At 35.8% G+C, this 13698-nt stretch overlaps 1 protein-coding gene across 1 annotated transcript; it reads left to right on the forward strand.

The window, feature by feature from the left end:
* Positions 1 to 651: 651 nt before the first annotated feature.
* Positions 652 to 3213, forward strand: LOC100375804 (uncharacterized). The gene has a single exon (XM_078006620.2). The coding sequence runs from the start codon at positions 670 to 672 to the stop codon at positions 3166 to 3168; it is 2499 nt and encodes an 832-aa protein (XP_077862746.2). The 5' UTR covers positions 652 to 669; the 3' UTR covers positions 3169 to 3213.
* Positions 3214 to 13698: the final 10485 nt, after the last annotated feature.

Consider the following 13698-nt stretch of genomic DNA (forward strand, 5'->3'; position numbering starts at 1 on the left):
GTGGGTCATTCAACTTTTTCTGATCAACAAAATACATCTACACGTGAACATACACTATATGGAGAATTCTTCCTAGATAAGAGAACAACTGTCAGTACAGCTTCTTTAAAAAGCTTTGTTCCTGAGAACTTTTCTGTTCATAAAGATAGTCAACTCTCTAGATATGAAGCACCTCAATTAGAACTTACTAACAACTATACATGTACCACTGTCAATACAGAAATATTGCCAAGCAAAGACCTCGCTTGCCATCAGTCAGATGAAGACTCTTTTAGAAGTATTCAAGCTGAGGTTTATACTTCTTTTTCTGATCAACAAAATGCATCTACAAATGTACATACAGTGTCAGAACATGATATACCTCAACAGGAATTTATAAATAATGAAAGAATGAATACTAATTCATCAAATACTGACAAGACAGAAATATTGCCAAGTGAAGACTTGGGAAACCAATCTTCACGGGAAGAAACTTTCAGAGATAATGAGGATAAAAATGGTGTGGATGAATCTTCTGTTCCTGTGGAGACTTCTAGTCAGCAAAATGCATCTACTGATTCTGATGGCCACACAATATTAAAAGAATTACTTTGTTCAAGCCACCTAGCACAAGTTAGTACAGATGATAAAACAATAGCTCCGATGCAAAGCAGTGACACCAAATATTTAATGCTGCAATGCTTGAAGTGTGGATTATGTTTTCCTTCATTAGAAACACTAAATGCTCATACGAGAACTCATACTGAGCTTGATTTTGTATATTTTTGTAAGGTGTGTCACATAGGTAAACATATTCAATCACATTCTGGTTATCAACTGGCTGGACAAGAACTGAATGGAAAAGAGTCCGTAAATAACGGAGAAAAGAATACAAATTCATGTTATAATGTCAAGACAAAAATAATAGGTGCAGATGTGGGTTGCCAGCATTCAAATAAAAACTGTTTTAGCGATGAGCAAGCTATGAATAATTCTGTTACCGCAGAGACCTCTGATCAGCAAAATGCAAGTGAACTTTATAAACGCATTATATTAGGAAGAAAACTTTCTCCAGATCAACGAACACCTGTTTGTACAGACAACTTTGAAAGTCTATGGTCATGTGATGAAACAACCACTTTTGAAAGTGTTGCACATATGCAGTCTCATACTAATAATAAACTTGTCAGACAAGAACTAAATGAGGAACATGTGAATAATGAAACAATTAGTATCAACTCGCGTAGTACTGTCAAGAGATTAAAGTGTCAAACTTGTAAGAAAACATTCTGTAGCCAGAAAAACTTAGAAACACATTGGAAGTCATATCATACAAAACATGACAAACCTCACAAATGTAAATATTGTACGCACACATTTAAAACGCCTAAAGAATTGGCCGTGCATGTTAAGAAACATTCTCTCCAAGGCCCATATGGGTGTGAATACTGCAAGTATCGATTTTTTACCAAGACAGCCCAATTTCGTCATATGAAAACCCATAAGGAGACTTCAATTGAATGCAAGAAATGTGGCCAGAGGTTTGCATCACAACACAGTTTCACTCGGCATATGGAAGCACATGCTGAAAATGAACAGTATAAATGTCCATATTGTGAATATAGCTGTAAAAATATGACTCTTCTGAAAAGACACTTGTCAAAACACATAGGTAAAAAACACACAACACTCAAATGCGAACAATGTGGGAAAGAATTCCTACGAAAGTCTCGATTGGATCGCCATATGCTGATTCATTCTGATGTTAAACCCTTCAAATGTAAACATTGTGAAAAAAGATACTACACAGTTGGTAATCTCAAAAAACATATAAAGATGCATACCGGTAAGAAAACATACAAGTGCATTGAATGTGGGGCTAAATTTAGATTGAAAGCTCGTCTAATCAGTCATGTAAAGAGTCATTCCCGTATAGTGTCTTTTCAGTGTGATCACTGTGGACAAAGTTTCAGTCAGAATTCAGATTTAGTGTGTCACATGAGAACACATACTCGTGAGAAACTGTACAAATGCATTGTGTGTGATCACAGATTCATTACAGAAAGCAGCTTAAAAAGCCACGTGTCTGCTTTACATTTTTCCCATTCATCTTTCCGGCATGTATGTAAACGTTGTGGGAAGAGCTATTTAAAAAAGAGCGAATTGAAGAAACATGTGCGATTTCACACTGGCAAAAGTATTTCAAAGGGCTGTATCACACATGTATGTAAACAATGTGGGAAGATCTTTGAAAATAAGTCAATATTGAGTGTTCATATGCAATATCATACAGGTGTTAAACCATTTCAATGTAAGCAGTGTGAGAAAAGATTCTGTACAATCGGTAATCTCAATGTACATATGAGAATACATACTAGCGAGAAACAATACAAGTGCAGTGAATGTGGCACTGCTTTTAGAATGAAAAACCTTCTCAAAAAACACCACATGGCAGATCATGCTGATGTGTGGCCCTTTCAATGTGATCGCTGTGAAAAAGGTTTTACACAATCCAGGGAATTGAGTCTTCATAAAAAAACACACACTCAGAAAAGCTACGACCACACTTTGTGTAAAAAATGTGGCAAAAGTTTTAGTACAATAAGTTGTCTGACGCGTCACCAACAAAATGTGCATGTCTCTGAACGGCAATACAAATGTCAGCAGTGTAGTCGTGATTATAAATCAGAGATGAGTTTAAGGGAACATTTGCAGATTCACACTGACAAGAAACAACATCAGTGCACTGTGTGTGAGAAATCGTTCAGGGCAAAGCAATACCTTATTGTACATCAACGTAAACATACAGGAGAAAGACCTTATAAATGCACCATATGTGAAAAGGATTTTGCAGCCTTGTGTTCTTTCAGATATCACCAACAGACCCATAGAAGTGACAAGGAAAAGCTTCACAAATGCAATCACTGCTACAAAAGCTTTAGCACCAAACATATCTTGAACTGTCATGTACGACTACACACAGGTGAGAAGCCATTTCAGTGTGACAAGTGTGGAAAGTTATTCACAAACAAACGAAGTTTGATGGCACATATACGGCTGCATGACGGAACCAAACCTTACCAGTGTGATCAGTGTAATGAGAAATTTCGACTTTGGAAGCAGTTAAAGAAGCATGAAAAAAATCATAAAGTATCGAGTTTGTTTAAAAATATGGAAGGACAAGTATAAAATGTGGTAGTCATGGTAATTCACTACCTTCCATGAGACAGAGAATTTTACTTACTTGAAAATGCATCTATTATCTTAAAGCGCGGTTGTCGTCGCGCTGCGCATATGCCATATTTGTGTTGATAAACATTGATTTTCCCACAATCCAATGCGCTCTTCAAATGGAAATCACAAGTATGAGGTTTGACCTGGGCGCGACTTGCACTGATTACCACCACTGACTCCTTCGATGCCTTCCAATAACATGAAAATTACTTGATTAAAGCTTGGAAACGTCTCAGTTTGTACTCGTTGATCTGCGCAACAGTCAAAGTCGCCATCTTTGTTTATATGACACCCATTCATCTCGCACATGCGCAGTGCGACGACTACCGCGCTTTAAATATATGTTGTGTTCTAGAAACCATCCATCCATCCATATAATTAAATACTTACGCTCTGTATAATGTTGATAAATGCATTACGCACATTGCGGAGCTTGTTATATGAGTGATCTGTGTCTGTGTCAACTTTATAGCTCAGCCGTTGACTTTTTAGCTCCGCTGTCGACTTTGTCGAGCGGAGCTTATCATATGAGTGATTGTCCGTCGTCCGTGTCAATGTTTTACTTTTTTGACTTCTTCTTGAAAACTTGATGTTGGTAAAATCTCCTTTCTACTCGTAAAATGCTGTAAATCGTCTGGTTTGATGTGATTTATGTGAAACAAACATTATATTTTGTGAAATAATCTATTATAGTGAATAAAGTGACAACTACAGTGACAAATAAATAACAATTTGCATATATTTGCATAAATTAAATATGGCTGATATAGGATGTAACGGTTCCCATTTACAAAGTAACAATACATTTGAGTAGTTTCATCTACATCGGTTCATAAATAATGTCAACAACAGTCGTACATTATGGAATATCAATAACATTTAAATTATAATACATGATATATCATTATTATATGCATACAATAATGACAAGTGCAATTTTACAAAGGTAGAAAAAAAGGTGTGTGGACATTATGCAGTTATGAAAGCAAAACTCAATACTGATTGTTAAATACACAAATGGTTGTATAGCTTTTGTTAGTAAAGTACAATCGCATCACAATTGTATGAAAATATCTCAGTTCAGAAGCCTGCACCACTTATATCACGCGTTTTAAAATTAAACTAATTTGTAAATCTGTGTTTTTCGTGAAACAAAGTAACAAATGAGTTTATAACACAAATTATAGCCTAGCATAAACAGTGTGACATGTCTCATACTGACCTTGCAATCAAAATTATAACTAATACGATCATTCAATACAGTGAAACAACATATACTGTAGTATACTACGTGTGTCATAAATAAAGGATTTCCTGATATGTCTCTTTGGATATCACTCCCCCATATTTAACCCCAACTTGTGTTTCCCCAAGTCACAGACTAGAAAGATATAATGACAACTATACATGAAAACCGTTGAGATCAATCACATCATGCTCGTTTCAATATGGTGAGATTATATATACAATTGACTCAAGCATATGTAATGTCATCATCTGAGTCATCATCGTCAGCTATCACATTTCCATATCTATCACTAGCATTGCATGGACACAGTTCTGTACAGGCTAGACCACTTTGTGTACAGGTACACTCTTCTACACATGTGCTTCTTGTCTTGGAACACGAGCAGAGCAGATCATCTATAATCTCTGCTGTAGATGGACCCATAAAAAATATGGGTAAAATGCATCTAGTTTCTTCATTCGTCTGCCATCCATGTCCAACAGGAGATACAACATCTGGTTTGGCAATGTGTGATGACACCCACACCCTGGTTTGCCACGATGCCCGTAAAACATGCTGCTCAAAGCTAGGCTTGCTTGGTGGTAGTTTGTTGAGTGACTTTTCTTTCCTTTGGGCCATCTTTGCTCTCATTTTACAAAGGTTTGATTGCTCCTGACGAGATATTGTATCATACAAATGCATCACCAACTTCTCTGCAGCTGCATAACCTGCATTATTATTATCTTTACCAATGAGATCTAAATCGGAATAGCAATCAGATCCCTTGTCTTCAATCAATTTAACGACCTTCTTCTTCCCAATCCCAAAAAAGCAGATACTGAATCACATCCAGTTAAATAGTGAACAGCTGGGAGAATCTTGCAGAATGTGTCACCAATTGCTGCTGAAACATCATGGATAGGAAGAAAACGGCATTTGTCAGATATAGAAGTAGTGCGACCCAGTCGCATCCAAACCTGTGAGGTGTTCTTCATCTGAATGAAATAATGTATCAGTAGAACCATTACATCTGTATCAGACGCCTGCACTTAAACATTTGGTGACAGTGCCATCAGTAAAACCTCCAGCCAGAGATATGGTGTGATGCGGATTCTGATTAAGGTGATCTAATGACATATTTACTACATACTGAGACAAAAAGGCTGCAAGTGCTGCTTTATTACTTGGACTGTTTAGAAATTTTCTCCATGGTGGCACTGCTCGTCCACCGATGACTTGATACTGCCTTCCCTCTGGTCCAAATGCTTGCCGTCTATCATGTTCTCCTTGTTTAACTGATTCTGGGTTGTCATATCTATCATATACCTCAACAACAGTGTTTGCCCCTGAGAAACATTGTATCATTCCATGGAGGTACACCTTGGCCAGGTCGTCAAATGTTTTGAATTGATTACCATTCGTAGACTGGATAATTGCCATTGCATCTCTTATATATACAGTATCCCAAGCAGGCAGTTGTGGCAGGCTAACTACACTCTTCACCTTATCCTCAAGCTTGTGAGCCAGATCATCCTTTCTTGTTTTGCGCATCTGACCATCTTCATGGAATAGTGAAGTTGGTATTGCTGTTATTGGGTATTGTAGGAGAAAGTCCATGGTTAGCTCCTGTGTCTTTGCTATGACCAAAGCTCTACGGAATATCAACTCTGAATTCATCTTCACATATATATATTTTTTCATTTGCAGGAGATCTTTGTCATTTTGGTCATATCAGAGAATGTGAGAAGGCCAGATCTTGGGATGGCATCCTATATTGTTTTCTTGGATGTTGATGAGAGTGATGATTGGATAAATGTTGCACATTTTTCTTCTCCTTTGTCAGTGGCATTTAGTAAGGATGCTTGTACATCAGCACTTGCATGCAGTCCTGTGGCTATATTGATGAGGACATTCTCAGGATGGTTATCTACCTCAAATGGGCTTGTCATACTGTCAGATATGTGGCTAATCAATGTCTGAACATGCTGTTCATCACGTTTCATGGCAGCAGGGTATTGTTGCTTGTGACCATGTGAGTCATTTGTTTTTAGTCCACTACGTTCCTTCATGGAGTTGTCATAAGCACTTAGCAAGTGACGAGTCAGGGTCCAACGAACCAAAGCAGGCTTCTTTCTGGTGAGTCCAATTATTCCACTGTCTCCTTTAGCATCACGGATTATAGTTTTCTCTGTGCCCAGGTCTGACCAGATGCCGTTGAATCTACCTGCTGTTTGTCGCACTGAAAACTGTCCACTTTCAAATAAAGTCTTGATGTTATCAGGTATTTCTATCATGCTCAGTAGGTAAATCGGTGTCCATCTCGAATAGTTAACCCTGTCACAAACAAAGAAATATGGCAGCATGTCATATACACTTTGTAGGTGCATGGACCAATCACCTTCTCTTTCAGCTCGTATGTTCATCAACAATGTTGATACTGCATGAAGAAACATTACCCAGAACTTGAAGGTAGGAGATTGTGTAGAGCCCCATTTTTCATACCTTTTCAAATTTGGAAGCACATGTTTTGATACAACATTCTCCAAGCCAGTGACAGATTCTTCACAGCACATGCCAGTAGAAACTTCAAATTGTACAGTTTGTAGTTTTTCACATACTACAGTTGGAAGCGCAGTTGGACACCACTTGACAAATCCCTGAATATAGTGTGCCATCAAAGCCTCAAATGCTAAAGTGATTCCACGAACAGCACGATTATACTGTTTCCCCTCAAGCATCTGCGCAGTTGTGCCTGCTGCATACACCTCAGAATCTGTGAGTAGATCACCCAGGCCGGCTTCACCCCAAAGTTTACCTAGTGTTGCTATGAAGGTACATGCCGTGTGAAAACCGCCAAGTCGTAGTACTGTATGATGGAAAAGACGAGGTTCTGCCCATTTAACCTGTTGAGCAATGGCAAAGAGTTGCTGATCCATGGTTTGAACTGTTACTTCTTGTCCCAGGTGGTTAGTCATTTCTTTGCATTTGACCATGGTTGTAAATACCGTAGCCATATCTGCTGGCTTGGCATCTATTATTGGTGCGTAGGCCACTGCTGTGTAGGTATCACTGGTCTTTGATAGCTGTGTATTGTATCCAGTCCAGAATGGGATTTCCTGGGTCATTGGTGTATCAGAATATAAAGGCAATACTCCTCGTGTCATCACCCTCAGAAATACCCATGAAATATCACGAACAGCAATGTTCTCTTTCTGAAATATGATAATTTATCGAAAAAATTATAATTATAGAAATTTTGGTTTTTAATTCGGCAATACACTGTATCCATGATATTAATTTTACAATTACACAAATAGTTTGTTAATAATCAACTTACCATTACTAGACATTTATTCAGTACTTCCAAAGGGTTTTCTGATCTTGGAGGTACAGGACGCTGTGTTGGCTTTTTGAAGTATCTGCATTCAGTCAGTGATTTTCCTGCTTCTGTTGGAATAAGTGATTTTTTATCACCACTCTTTACTCTTGGAATGTTGCTGGTAGAGTTGACATTCTGTTGCTGGAAGATAACCCTTGCCATAGAGTGGAAAGTGTTTTTTTCATCAATCGTTTCAGCCTTTATGTCAACATTATCATCTCCTTCATGTATTAATGCACCACCTTGTGTTGTAGGTATGATTTCTGGAGGAATGTAAACATCACTATTATTATCCATTTGTTCCTCTGCAGCAGAAGTCATAAATGTGCGGAGCTCATCATAGGAAATACACAAACCATAAGAATTCAGAGTACTGTAAAGGGGTTAATTATTCACTGGGTTTTAATTTAGCTTATTTCGCTGAGTGGAAAATGCGCTAAATTAAGACCCAGTGAATATGTAAAATTGAGCATAGAACACATTATCTAAATAACAAAACCGTGAATTTAAAACCCACTGAATATGCCTGAAATGGTAATTCAGTGAAATTTAAACCCAGTGAAAATTAGTCATTTTACAGTATCTATGATAGCCCTCTTTCCATATTCGTGATGCAGTTGGACAGCAAGTCCAAAATGGAAAGGAGTTATCACTTTTTGACTGTTGAATATTACACATTCAGATAAAGATAGGTACTTCCTCCTGACATCATCTGATGATTCATATTCAGGATCTCCAGAATCAAATGCACGTTTATCAATTAGCCACTTCATAGCTACTGCTAAAGGTTTTGGTACAAATTCTTCTGATGCATGTAAGCCCACTTCATTTGAAGCAGGATATTCATTTGAACGTGTTATGCTGCTAAGGACTTGATGAATAACTCCGACAGCTTTATGGAGAATATTGTATACATTTGTCTCATCTATAGGCTGATATGTTTGCTCTTTGTCTTTTATTCTCTGCTTTAATTCGGAAGTAACTCTGATGGCATCACAAAGAGAAACTGAACTGCTAAATATCAAATTATACTTTCCCTGACCATATTCTTTTTGAATAGTAATTTTATCTCCATAATATTTCACCAGTCTCTTTTCCAGCTTTTCTGACCGATAACTATCCTTTGTTACACTTTCTGGCAAATTCGCTTTATACATCTCTAATAACATGGAAAGTGGAAAATCTTCTATTTCTTTGGTCAACTTTTTGAATGCCTCATCATATAATATATCCTGACCATCATTGTCCTCACGATTGCTTGTTTGTGATGCTAGATTTATTTTACTGATATAAGTTGACATACATTTGCTGTGATACACTACATCTTGGGCAACAAGATCAGGACCATCTTCTGGACCAATGCAAAGTAACATATCCTCATCACCCCTTGCATTTGCAGCTTGTCTTAGGTTGAATTCTCTGTCCTTTGTTGCAACTTTGTATAATCTTTTATCTTGTTTGTATGACTTCTTGAGGCAAATAATACATACATCTTTATTGGATGCCATTGCAGCTATCTTTCTTGTTTTGCGCGTACTAAGAGGTTCAATTGGAGATGTGTCCTGACGTGACATTCCTGCTTTGCAGTGGACAACATTAGTTTTACTCGTGTAGCTTGCATAACAGCTTCTATGGTACAACACTGTATTCTCCGGTTGATCACTGGTTGACTCAGAAGAGCAACATATCTCTGATGTACTTGCAATTGTTCCTTCCACTCCTCTGAGAAGCTCGAGAACATCATCATTTCTTTCCTCAGATGTCCTGAACAAAGTACATTTCCCAGCCTCACGTGCTTCACCGAGTTTCTCCTTGGTTAGAGTTTGGCAGAGGATACATTTATTATAGTTAACCAAAACCCTTTTACGCTTTGCAGGAACTTTTAGTTTTAATGGACTTAGTTGAGAAGCCATGTTAATGTTAAATAATATGACTGCTTCGTGTTCCTCTGATGTGGCTACTGTACCAGTAGTGCTAACACTTTATCACCACTTACTCAATACAACTACCAGTCAGACCGTAAAAAATAATTCTATGAGATAAATAAAATCAAATATGTTATTATGCTCATCATCTGTATTAATTTACTATATTACATATAACATACAACCATAACAGCATATCGATATGTCATTACAAAATGCAATTATTGAATATACGATCAAAACAGAATTATTTAATCATTGTACAGCGATTTGCTTGGCAATGAGTTTTATCTACTGAATACCAGTTAGTTACTCACCGATTCGGCTGTTATTATTGAAAGACTATTCAATAATCGTATTATCATTCGATGGAGATACACGATTCAGTGTTTATGATTATCGTCCTGTTCCATAAAGTTAAATTTAAGTTGTCACTTGTTAAACATAAATGTATTGAACAATTAAAATTAGAATGAAAATGAAAATGACATCACTTATAAAATAAATATACATTTACAATATTCATATGGTATTTTGATTAAATAACTCTTTGATTATAACAACAAATTACTTCACTTATGAATCTTATATATATAATAATTCAGTTATTTTAAACTAGAATTCAGAAATGAAAAATTGATTAAAATATTAACAAGGAAATTCAAACGTCAAAAAAAATTAATTAATATTCATATTGAGTATACCTGTAAACAATTACAAAATTTAATAAATAAATAAATAAATAAATAAATACAATTACAACAAAAGTTAATAATATACTATGCGAATTCATGCAAATCACTTATTTTGTTCATTTTGTTCAGACTGGTGCAGAAAGGTCACTTGCCTACTTTTAAAAATACAATACAGCTACAGCAATAATAAATATTTATCTTCTCGTTTCTATAAATATATAAAACAGTCACTGGAAATAAGAAACAATTCTCATAATCCATTAAAAATTGCAATATAAAATATGACATTGATTGTGGTAACCCCAAAACAATTTGTAAGGCATCCAAAACCACATACATTGGCAGCCATGTTTAATTTATGCTAATTTATGCTAATTTATGAAAAATCAACATAATTTGTTTGAATAGTATAACAATGTCATCCCAGATGCATGTATGTAGTATAAGTATAAATGTGAGCTACATATTTGAAAATCATTAGTAATAACATGCATACATTGAACATAAAGTTGGCAAAAAACATTCCAAAAAGTGAAATAGTATATGTTTATATACTCCTGTTTTTCCAAAAATTGCACCAAGTTACATTACCACAACAGACCTTTTCTGAAAGCCAATGAATTATGCTTCAAAATGATATATGATTTGCTAGTGTGTAGCGGGGGTGCATTAAAAACAAAAAAATCCGGTCCCTACCGCTCGCCTAAGACCTCTCTCAGATTTGTTCATTTCATGATGATATCTTCAATTCTCTAATTTTGGTGAATATTTTTGTCATTTTTGGTAAAAAGTGATATTTTCGACTTCTTGTTAAAAACTGCAAGTCCAATTGCTTTGATATTACAAATATAGGTACTACATGTGGATCTCTCTCAGATTTGCTCATTTTGTAATGATATCTTCAATTCTCTAATTTTGGTGAATATTTTTGTCATTTTTGGTAAAATGTGATATTTTCAACTTCTTGTTAAAAACCGCAGGTCAATTGCTTTGATATTACATATATAGGTACTACATGTGGACCTCTCTCAGATTTGTTCATTTTGCAATGATATCTTTAATTCTCTAATTTTGGTGAACATTTTTGGTAAAAAATGATATTTTCGACTTCATGTTAAAAACCGCAAGTCCAATTGCTTTGATATTACATATATAGGTACTACATGTGGACCTATCTCAGAATTGTTCATTTTGTAATGATATCTTTAATTCTCTAATTTTGGTGAATACTTTTGTCATTTTTGCTAAAAAAATATTTTCGACTTCTTGTAAAAAATCACAAGTCCAATTGCTTTGATATTACATATATAGGTACTACATATGGACCACTCTCAAATTTGTTTATTTCATGATATTTTAAATTCTCTAATTTTGATGAATATTTTTATCATTTTTGGTAAAAAGTGATATTTTCTTCTTGTTAAAAACCACAATCATTTATGGTGAAAAATGATATTTTTGAATTCTTGTAGAAAATAGCAAGTCCCATAGCTTTGATACTACTAGTATACATATTGTTCATTTTCTAATGATATCTTCTGTTCTTTAATTGAAATGTGCATTGCTAACAGCGGAGCTATATCAGCCGAGACTTTGTGTTTGTAAAATGTTCCAGGTTCCATATTTACCAAAAAGGTTTAACTGGGCCTGGCGTGGTATGAAACTGCTCGGATCATCGGTGATTATCTTTGTGCAATGAGGCCGAGCAATACGATAAGTTATTATTCATAATAGCCATGAAATTCAGGATATGCATATAAGAAGAGGCAATATCTGGGCATTTGTTGTGAAGTATTATTCAATTTTAATCAATGGCGACCAGTCGGAAATACATATATTGACGCGACAAGATGCATACTACGAGCAGTCTGTCTTCCAACAATGTCATCACTGATATTGTTAAGTGTTAACCCCGTGTTAACTTGTGCTTTATGCCGACAATCATGGACACCGCCAGAGCTATCCTGTGGTGGAGGATCCATTCCTCAATAGCCGTTATGGCGATTGCTATACCTCCAAATAACAGCATACTTATAAGCTCGCAGTATGACTGACATCCATGGTGCTGAATATTGGGAATATAGCCAGCAGTTTCTGAGACGTAACTGCTATTGGTAAACATTCGATAATCCAGTATGTAACCATAATTGTTGGTACATGATCATAGTATGATTCTTGTTATATTCTATCCAAGAAATGTTAAGCAAGGCGGTGGGTGTCTACCGATAAATGGCGCTGTTTGTTCCATGTCTTGAGACTTATGTGGACAGGCCAAGTGCAAAAATGTCGGCATTACAGTCAACTGGCTAGACTGTCGACAGTCGGTTGTACCTAATATTAATATTATTAATAATAAATATTGTGTATACACGTAATAAGCGTGAATAAATTGCGAACGCCGGGACAGGAAGTACGGAATGCCGTTAGGCACGACCACAGTCAGCTGGCATCGGTGTGGCTGGGTGTATATGATAGAGGGAAGTTGTGCAACCAAATTTGCCGAGTTCGCAGTTTTTCGCCAATAAAATAATAACTAAGGCAAAAACTCACTGTGTTTCAGCATTTTTGTAATAAATAAATTATTCTCTATCAATAATCCGCCCAAAACAGGAACATTTCTACTAATTCTTGTGTTTTTTCGACGTTTTTTGAAAAACCTGCGACTCGGCTGCGAAAGTAGAACATTCCGGAGGGGGGTGAAACGGAAGAGCCAAACTTAACGCCTAAAAATAGAACGCGTATTTTGACCTCTACGTGGCCTGATGGCTGGACACGAATACGTTTGCGGTCGTTGCACAGGGAGTTCGACAAACTTGTGTATTTTAATAAATTATTAAATAATAAAATGTTATATAACTTTTCTTTTACCCCCCTTCCTAGTATCGATTTCAAGTAATCACTAATCTTTGTTTATACCACTTTTTCCTTCGTCACAACTTTGTTACGCGCTAATGTTATATGAATGAATGAACTTTATTGTTCCCGTGTAAAAAAAGTGTAGGTTACATAGGGTGTTTGCAACAATAAAGAATGTTTGTTAACAAGACAATATTTTGAAAATAACTTGAATGAATGTACTTAAAATTCACAAATAAATAAATATGTATAAAAAAAAAATACACAAATAAATTATTAAAGAAATCTAATCTCTAATTTTGGTCGCAGCTAAAATAAAGTTTGATATCTCTTGTTGATGTGAAAGTAAATATGTGAAACAAGTAATGTTATTGTCAGCCAGGACTTTAATTTTACTTAACA

The sequence above is a fragment of the Saccoglossus kowalevskii genome, chromosome 16 (assembly GCF_978046115.1).
Source record: "Saccoglossus kowalevskii chromosome 16, keSacKowa6.1, whole genome shotgun sequence".
In the NCBI taxonomy this organism is placed as follows: domain Eukaryota; kingdom Metazoa; phylum Hemichordata; class Enteropneusta; family Harrimaniidae; genus Saccoglossus; species Saccoglossus kowalevskii.

Excerpts from the sequence above, each read along its gene's own strand:
- LOC100375804 (XM_078006620.2), top strand. The coding sequence starts at position 670 with ATGCTGCAATGCTTGAAGTGTGGATTATGTTTTCCTTCATTAGAAACA.